The sequence below is a fragment of the Pelmatolapia mariae genome, linkage group LG23 (assembly GCF_036321145.2).
Source record: "Pelmatolapia mariae isolate MD_Pm_ZW linkage group LG23, Pm_UMD_F_2, whole genome shotgun sequence".
In the NCBI taxonomy this organism is placed as follows: domain Eukaryota; kingdom Metazoa; phylum Chordata; class Actinopteri; order Cichliformes; family Cichlidae; genus Pelmatolapia; species Pelmatolapia mariae.
In genome coordinates, this window is record NC_086246.1 from 17627069 (window position 1) to 17640337 (window position 13269).

The 13269-nt window shown below is 39.5% G+C and overlaps 1 protein-coding gene across 3 annotated transcripts in view; it reads left to right on the forward strand.

Moving 5' to 3' along the window:
- The window catches only part of atp11a (ATPase phospholipid transporting 11A), a 53499-nt gene that overhangs the window by 21511 nt on the left and 18719 nt on the right, over positions 1-13269 (forward strand). For all 3 annotated transcript variants that reach the window (XR_010092068.1, XM_063465830.1, XM_063465832.1), the window contains exons 2-16: positions 4079-4201; positions 6318-6407; positions 7028-7108; positions 7219-7326; positions 7807-7935; positions 8228-8331; positions 8479-8526; positions 9287-9351; positions 9475-9556; positions 10807-10957; positions 11041-11238; positions 11346-11459; positions 12621-12680; positions 12759-12925; positions 13070-13141. Coding sequence is in view for 2 of the 3 variants with exons in the window: in XM_063465830.1 (XP_063321900.1) it covers positions 4079-4201; positions 6318-6407; positions 7028-7108; positions 7219-7326; positions 7807-7935; positions 8228-8331; positions 8479-8526; positions 9287-9351; positions 9475-9556; positions 10807-10957; positions 11041-11238; positions 11346-11459; positions 12621-12680; positions 12759-12925; positions 13070-13141 (1592 nt within the window). In the remaining variant the exon portion in view is untranslated. The remainder of the gene's footprint in view (positions 1-4078; positions 4202-6317; positions 6408-7027; positions 7109-7218; positions 7327-7806; positions 7936-8227; positions 8332-8478; positions 8527-9286; positions 9352-9474; positions 9557-10806; positions 10958-11040; positions 11239-11345; positions 11460-12620; positions 12681-12758; positions 12926-13069; positions 13142-13269) is intronic.

Consider the following 13269-nt stretch of genomic DNA (forward strand, 5'->3'; position numbering starts at 1 on the left):
ACTTTATCACCAAAAAAAAAAAGAACAATTATCCCGGGGTTCATCCCTTTAATCCATTCAGTAGTTTGGATGAAACAAACTGAAGCAGCGCAGTAATTTAGTCTAATTAGCCACCTCAGACCAAACTCTTCTGGGGACTGTCTGAGGGTAAGTACCCTCTGAGTAGGTCCCATGGGAGCTATTTGCCTTCGAATCCTTATTTATTTTTAATTTTTGCTCACATTTGCCCCACTAATAGGAACTCTGAAGTAATACAAAAGCTGGCCAGCAGCTAATTTTCCAACATCGCCTCTTGTTTTGATCCCTTTTTTTCATTTTTCCCTGTTTTTAATCCTGTTTCAGCTTCCTCAGTGTCTCTCTTTATTGATTCTCCTTGTAGCAAGTTCAAGGGTATTGCTGGTAAATATTTTAATATTTAATAGGGTCAAAAAAGCCTAAACTTTTCAGCTTGTTCATTTCATTTAGGTTTACTTCTGATTTCTTTTTTCAACACTAATATTAAGAGCTGCTGATGTTTAGACGTACATCTGGAGCAACCATTTTACATCAACAACACTCAAACTTCCTGTTATGCCAGGAATGGTACTATGAGCTAAAAAAGACAAAAAACACCCAGCTCTTAGTACTGTGATGGTCCTCAAATCCATAGTGTTCGCACAGAAGAAAGGGGGTACTGCCTCCTGTAGGTGCTACATTTGTGAACAAGATCCTAATATTAGGCTTAGGCGCTGCTACCAATTATGAGTTAATAATCGGAGCATCTCCTACTAACTGTTATTATGCAACATGTTTATATTGGGCCATATTACGCATTGATTGATTATAAAACCACAACAACAATAACTGCCCCCTTCCTTCTGTCTGTTTTCATCAGTAACTGCAAGACAGAAATGAGAAATACTTTCTGCTGCATGCCAGATATTATATAGTTCACCAGCCAAAGTCTTGTATAGAAATATGGCTGTCTTCCATAAGCAGACAGCTAACAGGAAATATGTAAGAAATGTGTGAGGTGAAGCAGACGGAGCAGGCAGGTGGGAGAGAAGAGGAGGAACAGCAACACTGTGTGGGTGTCAGGATTGGCAAGCTGTCCATGCTATCAGGTTTTCATCCCCGTCTTCACAGTGAACGAGATATCAGAGTGTGGTGATTCTCAGATATGATGGATGATGTTGGTTTGGATTTATTATAGAACGGCTTGTGAGGCACATGATGTGAACCGATCTAAATGTCAGCACAGAAATTAAACTCCGGTTTTAGCAACTTTGGACTCAATAGGGCATCGACAATAGCTTTTAGCAAGGAAGAGAGGGAAGTAGGCAGATGGTTTAAGCTTTATATGTCAGTATTCATCAGTTTCCATTTTGCTTTTAGTCTTCCTGTTCCTTCCATTTCCATTATTCCTTTGCTGTGTCACATAGATAATTGAAGGTCACGGGATATAAATAGACCTCCATCCTAAACAAGGTGATCTTAGAGCTGCGAGTTAACTTGTTTCTCTGTGTGTGTGTGTGTGTGTGTGTGTGTGTGTGTGTGTGTGTGTGTGTGTGTGTGTGTGTGTGTGTGTGCGTGTGTAAAAGACAGAAAGAGCAAGAGTAAAAAAACTGGGCCATGCAGCCTCTTGACACACAATCTCATTCACTGGCCACAGATTACTGTCACCTCTCGTTAGCCTGTGTGTGTGTGTGTGTGTGCGCGCGTGCAGGCAGATGATTTGGGGACAAATTAAACGACTCGCTGTGTTTATTTGTTGTGATTGCTGACACTGACAGTTGTAATATGTGCAGGAAATGTTTCATGGCTAAAATGAGAGAGACAGACTTAGGTGCCCAGGCCTGCTCTTCATTCTGGTTACTTCAGGTCAAAATGGCCAGATGGCTGCTGCCTGCCATGACATGGCTGTCTAGATATAATTCAGACTGTTTGGTTGAAGCTTTGGATGACCCTTCTCAACTTAAAAGACTACAACCACGGTTATTAAGGACATTTTTCAAACAGAAATATGAAGGCTAAAATAGTATTTGTTCATTGTTTTTGACAAAGGAAATAAAGGTTGATGCAATGTTTGGCAATATCGCCTCAGAGCAGGAAGGCTCTGGGTTTGAGGCTGCTGGCCATCAGGGGCATTTCTGTGTAGAGTCTGCATATGCATGCTGGTTTCTCTCCTGTATGCCTCCTTCCTCTCATAGCCCAGAGACATGCGTGCTAGGTGAACTGGTGATTCTACATTAGAGTAGATGTGAGGGATTGTCTGTCTGTCTGTGTTAGCGCTGTGAGTGATTGGTTACTTGTTCAGGGTGCTCTCCAGCCCCCCTCTGACCCTGAAAACAGATAGATTGTTGCAGGTATTTCAAATGTACTTTCATGTCACGGAAGCTACCTGTACTCCATTGACTGTAAACAATAAAGTGTGTTATCTTCTAATCATTTTACACACCTGGAGCTTTTTATACAGTAACTACACTGTGCATAAATCTTGTGATTAGAGTACTTGTGGATAAGAAGTGAAGATTGAATCATTGAAATTTTAGAGAAAATACAAAGAGCTACGTGTGAGAGGAATGATGTTATATTGTGTAGAGCTCTGAGGTTGCTGATATTCATGTTCAGAGGTGAAATATATACTTTATTTATGCTCAAACGTTGGGCAGATTCTTTGTCACAGTAGCCAAAATCATGAAAAGGAAAAGAAAATCCCAATAAAAACAAATACAACATCACAATGCAAAATAGCTCAGAATTAAAATGTTTACAATTGCACAAAAGCAGCTCAATAAAATATAAAATGGAAAGAAAGGAAGAGGTCAATAAATCAAAAGTGAAATATGATATAATATAAGCAGCTGTCCTTGTGGCAGCAGAGCTGAAATGTCAGACAAAATGCTCCACGCTGAGATGTTCAGGGTCACCCATTTGTTATCTAAAGCCATTAACCGGAGCCACAGTCATTTGTTGATGGAGGAATCCAAACAGCCTGTTTTGTATGTAAATGCTTGCTTTGTAAGTACCTATAAATTTCAAATAAATGCAGCAGAGCACAAAGCACAATGTTTGTTTTAATTGCGGCACTTCCGGGCCTGTTTAAATTGTGTCAAATGAAAATGTCAATGAGCACCAAAAGAGGATGAAAATAGTTGTAGAAAGGTGCTCTACCTGCATATTTGTGTTGGCGTGGATTTGAAAAAATATTAGGTAACTGATTTCTTTCTCAGGGTTAGTGGGAAAGATTGTGACCATCAAGTGTGTTTCTCATGCAGGTCCAGACCTGCCTTAAATATTTTAAACCAGTTTGCCTGACATTTTGAGGTTTAGCTGTTAGCGTTAGAACGACATGCTGAATGATTGAGTTTGTCCTTTGCATTCTCACCGCTGCTAATCTACCACATGTTAGCTTTGAGTATTCAAGTTTGTCTTTATCACATATAAACTGAATGGCTGAAAGTTTTTTCTAGTTTTCATTCAAACAATTGTGCAAAGGAAATCTAGACTAAGTTGAATGATTTCGATTAATATGTTTTGTGTAAAAGACATATTAGCATTAGAGGCTTTAAAATAAAATACTACAAGGAAGGAATGTATGTATTTAGGAACTATATGATTTAACACATGTTATGGTAATTGTGATGAAAATATTTAATTTTCTACCCTGAAGACCAAAAAGAAATAAAATCAAACAAACAAACAAACAAACAAAGGGTTGTCAAAATAACAAAATAGCAGCATCAGCGCAGAGAGACACAATCCTGCTGTTTCATTTGTGTATGTGTTTGTGTTTGTGTGTGTGTGTGTGTGTGTGTGTAACGCATTCCAGTCTTAGTCACATGCAGGTCTGCGTATCTGTGACAACAAAAGCTCTCATTGATTGAGAAGAAATAACTCATTCATTGTAATTCTCTCTCAATGTTTGTGAGTCTGTTTTTGTGTGTCCCGTACGGTATGTACACACTAGTCCTCTTAGACATCTGTCAGCATACTGCATACTGTCTAAACTAAAACAATGACAATATGAACTGATACTACATGAAACCATCATGTATGCTTCAGGATAGTCAAACTTGTTCTGTCTTTCCTCCCATAGTGTGTCGGGGAGGAGAACTGGGTCGATAGCCGGACAATTTACATTGGACATAAGGAGCCTCCTCCAGGAACTGAAGCTTTTATACAGCAAAGATTTCCTGACAACAGAATAGTCTCTTCAAAGGTCAGTGAAACACCCACCCACACAGATGCACATATATTCAAAGCAGGACTTGCTTTATCAGGATCCGCCTGCAATATCATGAGAGTTTAGAGGTGAAGAACGTGTAAACAGCTTTTATTCTTTCAGCTTTAAAATCAATTATGATTTGAGCGCAGCATCAGTGTCTAAACAAAAGGACACAACAGAACAGAGCTGTTAGTACTCCAGCACTATTCATGCTTTGTTTTTACAGCGTGGGCGACTTCTTCTTGGTAATGGGACAAAGACTATTCAGTGAATGAGCTGTTTTGGGAAAGAACACTCTGTGCTGTGTTTTAATTTCAGTGATCAGTTTAGGCCCTCCCCAGCTTTTTGAAAATTTCATATCTGTGGTTCGTAAAATATATATTGTATATTTGCACTGGTATGCTTGATTATACCGTTTTTTTCCCCCCGCTGTTAAAGCAAACAGCATCAGGGACTGGTGGAACCAGCTGGTATTTACTCTGGTTCCAACTGCTAAGCTGGTCTTGGAGTGGACTTTCTGTTGATTAATTCTGTCCCTCCAGTCTAAATGTCAGCTTGTTATAAACTGAAGCTATGCTGCATGAACATTAATTTTAGTTTTACAAGCTGTAAATAAAAGAAGCCTAGATTTCTGACCTGGATGTAATATTTACATCCAGTCGTAGTATGAAGAAAGATTTTGCTGATATGGTCCAACTGGCATAACTATCTATAACTAAGTCTCACTTTCTACAGCACGTTAACCAGGCCTCTCTCAACTGTTCATCACAGGTTCTTTGAGTGTTTGAGGTCTGAGTTTGTACCAATAAACATTATTTTACATGTTGCCAAGAAAAGCTTCCTCCTGCTGCCTGATTTAAAAAAACAAACAAAAGGAAAAAAACGAAAAAACATTTAGTAAACTCTATATTTGTCTGTTTTATAGCATGTGTGTTCATGTGCAAAATTATGATTTCCTACCTATTACACGCAAAAACTACTGCAATTATTACTTTTAGGCTGGACTACTGTAATTCGTTATTATCAGGATGTCCTAAAAACTCCCTGGAAAGTGTTCAGTTAATCCAAAATGCTGCAGCAAGTGTACTGACATCGACTAGAAAGAGAGAGCATATTTCTCCTATACTGGCCTATCTTCACTGGCTTAATGTTAAATCCAGAGTTGAATTCAAAATCCTGCTCCTCACATACAAGATCTCACATCTTGAATAATCTGGCCCCATCTTATCTTAATGACCTTATAGTACCATATCACCCATTAGAGCACTTCGCTCTCACACTGCAGGCTTACTTGTTGTTCCTAGAGTATTTAAAAGTAGAATGGGAGGCAGAGCCTTCAGTTTTCAGGCCCCTCTTCTGTGGAACCAGCTTCCAGTTTGGATTCGGGAGACAGACACTATCTCTACTTTTAAGATTAGGCTTAAAACTTTTCTTTTTGTTAAAGCATATAGTTAGGGCTGGATCACGTGACCCTGAATCCTCCCTTAGTTATGCTGCAATAGGCTGCTGGGGGATTCCCATGATGCATTGAGCATTTTTTCTTCAGTCACCTTTCTCACTCACTATGTGTTAATAGACCTCTCTGCATTGAGTCACTGGTTATTATGAATCTCTGGCTCTCTTTCACACCATGTCTTTTGTCCTGTCTTCCTCCACTTACCCCAACTGGTCACAGCAGATGACTGGCCCTCTGTGAGAAAGTTCTGCTGGAGGTTTCTTCCTGTTAAAAGGGAGTTTTTCCTTCCCACTGTCGCCAAAGCACTTGCTCATAGGGGGTCATATGATTGCTTGGGTTTTATCTGTTGTATTATTGTACGGTCTTTACCTTTCAATATAAAGCGCTTTAAGGTGACTGTTGTTGTGATTTGGCGCTGTATAAATAAAATTGAATTGAATTGAATCTTGTCACTGTGCTGTCTTTGTTATTAGCAACAGTACTTTTTTTTAATGCCAAAACCCAGTTGGCACTGGCACATTGTGTTAGGAAATCTGGTCTTAAGCCTCTTTGCTTTTGTTTCCATTATCATGGATAGATGTTGATAACACTGTTACATCTTTTTAAACTCAGTATATCTTTTTAATTAAACATAAGAAAATTTCTTGTTTCCAGTACACGTTTTGGAACTTCATCCCAAAGAATATGTTTGAGCAGTTCAGGAGAGTCGCCAACTTCTACTTTCTCATCATATTTCTGGTTCAGGTAAAACATTTTCTTGCTCACACTGACTGAACTTCACTACAAGGCTTCTGCAAAGCATGTTCTAAAGATAATTCATATTTTTCCTTAACGGAGAGTTTTCCTTGTGTGCTGTTTATCTAGAGACGTCTGCATTCTCTTGAATTTAATGGCGCTTGCATCAGAAGCATACATTAGAAAAACTCAGCAGAAACACCTCTTTCTATGAATCATTACAGTCAATCAAAGAAATGTTTCACGTAGAAACATATTTTTCTTTATGCTTCATTATTGACATGTGCAGTTCAATATACAGAGAATGGTTTCTACCTTAAATTGCTCAAAACTGGGAAACTCACACTAAAACTGTCGTGATAGACCAGAGGAAAAACGTGTATATGGGATTTCTGGGTGAGATGTCACTTTTACTATACTTATTCACCACTGTGAATAAGGGAACAGCTTAAAGTAGCTTCACTCATCATATTTATGTTATGTTTATATTTATGTTTAGTGCCATAAAGCACAAGTTTTATTGCCTATTTACTGCTGTCTGTCATTACTATATATTCTTCTTCCCCCGAAACCTTTTCTGGCATTCATTTCTCTCTCTCGCTGTATGTTCATGTGTGCGGTCACTTCAGTTGATTATTGACACTCCCACCAGTCCGGTCACCAGCGGACTGCCACTGTTCTTTGTCATCACAGTCACCGCCATTAAACAGGTGAGTTCACCTATTGTGACTGTTGACAGTAAACACTACACCAGCAGCCACACCTGCAGGCACACATGTTCACTTTTACATCCTCCTCTCTGTCTCCTCCTCTCTGTTAGGGTTATGAGGACTGGTTGAGACACAAAGCAGACAACGCTGTCAACCAGTGTCCTGTCCACGTGGTGCATCATGGCAAAGTGGTCCGCAAACAAAGCCGCAAACTCAGGGTGGGTGTGTGTGTGAAACCAGATAACTCACTCACCCCATCTAACAGAGCTTTGGTGCATTTGTTTTAGTGGCTCACACTGAGGGATTTTCCTGCTACTAAGCTCTCTGTACGTGTGTGTGTGTGTGTTTGCCTGCATTTAAAAGCAATTTAGCTTTAAAAGAACTTAGATTGATGTATGTTATGTAACTACATAAGACTGAAATGATATGAGCTTACTGCTGGTAAGTCATTAGGTGTGTTGCATTTGACTGCATTTTCCGTTCAGTGACTGTATTTCTCTACTAAAGTGCTGCTAGGACTCCTCACTGATATGCTCACTTAGGTGGTCAGAGTCAGGGGGGTAGTGGCAAATTAGACCCCACTATACCGGTGAATTCATTTAAATATGCAAAAGGCTCCAGCTGTTGGCTTCAAGGTATCAAGGCCCTGCATGTATTAGAAGTAAACACAGGATTTGTTGTCTCGATCTGTGTGACAGGTTGGAGATGTGGTCTTGGTGAAAGAAGATGAGACTTTTCCCTGTGATCTCATTCTCCTCTCCTCGTCTCGAGATGACGGGACCTGCTTTGTTACTACAGCCAGCCTGGATGGAGAGAGCAGTCACAAGGTGTGTTGGATAAACTTAATCCACTTAAATATGTACTAGATGCATTATGATTTGCTGTGATTTATGTTTTTCTCTGTCCATTCATCCATTCATTCATCTAACTCTTAATCCATTCCCTTATTGCTTTTCTTATTTCCCTTCATCTCCCTACCGCCCTCTGTCACCATGCCACAATGTGTGTCTTTAATATTTCTCCTCCTGTGTTGCCTTATTACTTACACTCCCATTATCTCTCTCTCTTTTTTCATTTATCCATCCATTTCTTTTGTTTTCCTTCCCTCTTCCAACCTAGACATATTATGCAGTTCAGGAAACCAAAGCTTACAACACAGAGAAAGAGGTGGACACGATCCATGCCACAATAGAATGTGAACAACCGCAGCCAGATCTGTACAAGTCAGTAACACACACACACACACACACACACACACACACACACACACACACACACACACACACACACACACACACACACTTACACTTGAACAAAGCGTTCTTGCAAAATAAATGTGCCTTATCTCACTTCTTTTCTTTCCTACACAGATTCGTGGGGCGTATCAACATCTACATGACCAATGAGCCAGTGGCAAGGTAAAATAACACAAAAATATTACACTTTTATATTAAAGCTCATTAAAGAAATCAACATATTTCTATTGTATTCACCCATCATTCAAAAATAAAATTCAAAACCATCCAGACATGTATTAAATTTCTTTGATGACAAAGTGTGATGCTGCTCAATCTTTCAAAGAAGATTTCGCATTTCTGCAGAATGACGACTTAGTGCGAAGCTTACTTGTTTATCTTAATTAGATTTAACTGAGTGCAGCATTAGTTCACCTCAGCTGCAATGCCAGCAGATCAGCTGATAACAATCCAAGCCCCCATCAGCTGATGGCTCACCTGATACACCTCTGTATCCATTTGTCAAATCTCTTATGGAGTATACTACTATTTTTTCTTTCCCTCAGTTGCTGCACTGCTGCAGGATGCTTTGAAACCCACTTTTACTCTTACTCTGCAGCTGACTTTTTAAGTGTCATATCTGTTGTTCTTGAATTATGCTTTTCCTGTCTCTAGCTTTCTGTATATGTGCATGGAATGGTGGGGAATTCCCAGAACAGAGCCTTGCTGCCAGATTTAAAGTTCTTCAGATGGAAATGGCACACCTTATTTGCCTCTTAATAGATTCAAGATTCAAGATTCTTTATTTGTCACATGCATAGTTATACAAGTATAACATGCAGTGAAATATAATATAATATAATAATAATATTATAATAATAATATTAGATCTTTTTGTTTGTGAAAGAAATAAATGATTGTTTATCATCTGGACTGTCTGCAGGCCGTTAGGATCAGAGAACCTGTTGCTCCGAGGAGCCACACTCAAGAACACTGAATATATCTATGGTAATTCTACACAATTAATGATAAATGTTAGAAATTACCTCAACTTTATACTTTTTAATATTCTTTTAAAAAAAATGTACAGTGCAGCATTTTGAATGAGACTTTTCCTTTTCCCCTCTGTAGCTGTGGTCATCTACACTGGCATGGAAACCAAGATGGCTCTCAATTACCAGTCCAAGTCTCAGAAACGATCTGCAGTGGAAAAGTAAGCTCTTTTCGTTTCCTCCTCTTTCATTTTTATATTATATTATGAATTGTTTCTGAAAGGAGCCTATTAACAACGATCAGTGCTCTCATGCAAGTTTCACAGTGTGTGGCTTCACAGTCTTTGGCTGTTTCTGTGCTAACACCAGCTTAGATAATAACTGAAATTTTCCTTACCCATCCTTAGAGCCATCTGTTCACTTCTCATGTCTTCGTTTATTCATTAAGACTTGAGCGTCTGTGTGTGTCTCTTTGGCTCGCTGCGCTGACTGGATCAATTTTTTTTCCATCTGGCGTAGACAGTGTCTTTGTATCCAGATGTATAAATGAGTGACTGTAGGTGGATTACATTCACACTTGCTCACTGCATGTGTCTCATTAACTCGTCGGCTCATTGACTCAGCTCAGAGTAAATGTCTTGTCTCAGCTGTTCCCCTTTTTCAAGTTTGAATATTCTGATGAGTATACTGAGTTGTTTTCCAAGTTACCTTTTACATGGTGGACTGGGTTGCGAGTTTTTCTGGGTTCTAGTGCTTTTATTTTTTTAGTCCCTGTTTGTTAAAATCGCCAAATGGCTGACCGGCAGTCAGAAATCTTTTATGAATTGTTTCTAACTCCCTTTCAAACTACTTTCATTTGCACCTGCACACACTTGTGCTTTTTACACTCTCAACCACAGTGGGAAATGGTACCAAAATAGTAGAAATAGTACCAGGGCCCCAAGCTCCGCCCCTTATTTTTTTGTGTTTGCACTCATGAGAACATGTGTTATCACCAAGAGAAAAGAGGGATCAAACACAAGAAACACAATCATAGCAGTTCAACATGTGATACAAGACACTTAAGCACATGCTACACAAAGTCTAAAGCTTAGAACCTTTATATGTGAATTATATAAACATGTGATCTGGATCCACAAACTGCCATGCTCCATCTCTCCACTTAGTCATATTAAATTCTACTCTGGAGTTTGTGCGTAATCTTTCAGGGAAAGAATAAAGCACACAAGTCATAAAGACAGATCAATGCAGGAAAAATTAATGAAGTCAATGGAATGTTTTAAGGGAGTACTTAAAGGAGGCACAGACTCCTCCATCCTTGGCAGATAGTTTCCATAATCCTTTTTTTTTCAAATGGGGTTTTCAATCTAAATTTTTGTCCACATTGTTCAAAGCAGATTAATGAAAAACTCATCTATCTATCACTATCATGAAGAAATATGTCACAGATCTTTAACTTCTCCCTCTGCAGGTCAATGAATGCCTACTTGGTGGTCTACCTGTGCATTCTCATCAGCAAAGCTCTCATCAACACGGCACTGAAATACGTGTGGCAGTCCGACCCCAATAAAGACGAGCCCTTTTACAACCAGAAGACGGAAGTTGAGAGACAGAGACACGTTGTGAGTCTCGAATCCTGGAAAATAAAAATATTTCGATCCCCTCTTTATTGTCTCACACTCGTCTTCGTTCTCCTCCTCCTCAGCTAATCAGGGCGTTCACAGACTTTTTGGCCTTCATGGTTCTTTTCAACTACATCATTCCCGTGTCCATGTATGTCACTGTGGAGATGCAGAAGTTCCTGGGCTCCTACTTCATCATGTGGGACGATGAAATGTTTGATGAGGAGCTGGGGGAGAGAGCTGTGGTCAACACATCAGACTTGAATGAGGAACTGGGGCAGGTAGCAAAGTGCACTTCACTCTGGGCAGACTAAGCAAAGAAACATTACTGTATGGAAAAGTGAGTTAGAGATAAGAATAAAAAACACTTACCCTGCTTTCTTTCCAGGTGGAGTACGTGTTTACAGACAAGACAGGAACGCTAACAGAAAACAACATGGAGTTTATAGAGTGCTGTGTGGATGGACACGTTTATGTACCTCACGCTATCTGTAATGGACAGGTAAAACGTTCAGTCCCACTAGATTGATCTGTTAAGATATACAGCTTCAGCCATGAACTTTTCATACTACAAGCCTCATTCATACACAGTCCTACAAGCACTTTCTTTTCTGTGCTTAAGCACTTTGAGCCTGACATTCACATAATCACACTGCAGTGGATGCACCGGGGGAAACTCAGTTCAGGGTTCAGGTATTTTGTCCAAGGATACTTTGGCATGCAGACTAGAGGAGCGATGGATTGAACCACCAGCCTTCCAATTAGTAGATGTTGTGGGTGTTTCAGTGTATGCATGAAAGAACCACAGTTTGTATGGATGCAGCTTGCTAATAAGACTTGCTGGATAATGTACTGCATTTCTAAAGATACAAATAAAGGCACTCTAAAGGAGATTCCAAGGGTGGTTCAAAACCATTTTAATGATGTCACACTACTTCCATCCTTTATATACAGTCTCTTTGGACAAGCTAAAGATGGATCAATGTTTGTGATTGATTCATTTATAGCCATTCATTTATTTACAAAGAGTTCATATTTTTATGTAATGGAGGTGTAAAAATCTAATGACAGAAAGGCAACAGTTTAGGCGTATTTTAGGGTGTTTTTGTTTGTGTGTGTGTGGTTTTTTTTTTAGATCTAATAAAAATCTGTGAGAAGAATGGAACATTCATGCGTTTAGTCATTTCTATGTTTTCAATGGATTATTACAGATTTCCTGACAATAAAACTCCTGGGCATTGTGCGTTTAGTGTAATCATCTGTGTTCAGTGCTTAATGGTCATACGAGGAAATCAAATTGTGCCTGCAAGTCTTGCTGCTGTTTATTGAGCCATATGTCTATTTATGTTTGCCAAGTAACTGATCATGAGCATTAATTGACAAGTCAGCAGCTCATACAACCTTAAATGTGATGAACAGACGGTCTGTTGTAATTTTAGGAGGGATAAGTTGTTGTGTTGTAATATTATTACAATTTACTCCTTTTACCATAGGACAAACTTCAGAGTAAAGGGGTTACTGTCACATAAACATACACATCGTGCTGTATATTTCAAGCCTTAGAATCAAGCTTTAATACTAAAATGCCATATGTACATATCATCATAGCCTGTGTTTGATAACCAGTGACCCCCAGAGTGATCTGTGGTCTGTATGTCTGTAGGTGATGCCTGGAGCTGCCGGTATGGACATGATCGACTCATCCCCAGGTCCTGCAGCCAGGGTAAGTGCAGACTCGCTTTGAATGTGCGTGGGTGGTTCGTGCGAATGAGGGTAATCTAGTGTCGGTCATCCACTGCAGGAGCACGAGGAGCTGTTTTTCCGGGCGTTGTGTTTGTGCCACACGGTGCAGGTGAAAGAGGAGGATACTGTAGATGGGATCAAACATGGCATTCACCAGGGCAAGTCCACTTCCTTCTACATCTCCTCCTCTCCTGACGAGGTTGCACTGGTGGAGGGCATGAAGAGGTGCAGCACACACACACTCACGTTGCATACAATGGCAGCAGTAATCACTGCTGCATTCAGAAGAATTTAGTTTTCCCATTTTTCTATTTCTGTTTTTTGGACATTCATTTTATTCACTCCAATAATGGTTGTTCTGTGCTGCAGGCTCGGTTTCACCTATCTGAGGCTCAAGGACGGTCAGATGGAAATCTTAAATAGGGAGGATGAAGTTGAAAAGTGAGTGTGCCGCTTTAAGCAATGTTATTATTCTCTGTGAACCTTGAAAATGAGATGACTATTGTTATTTTTATCTGTTTTTAACTTCTTTAATTGATAGTTGGCTGTTTTTTCAGTAGTATTTGTGT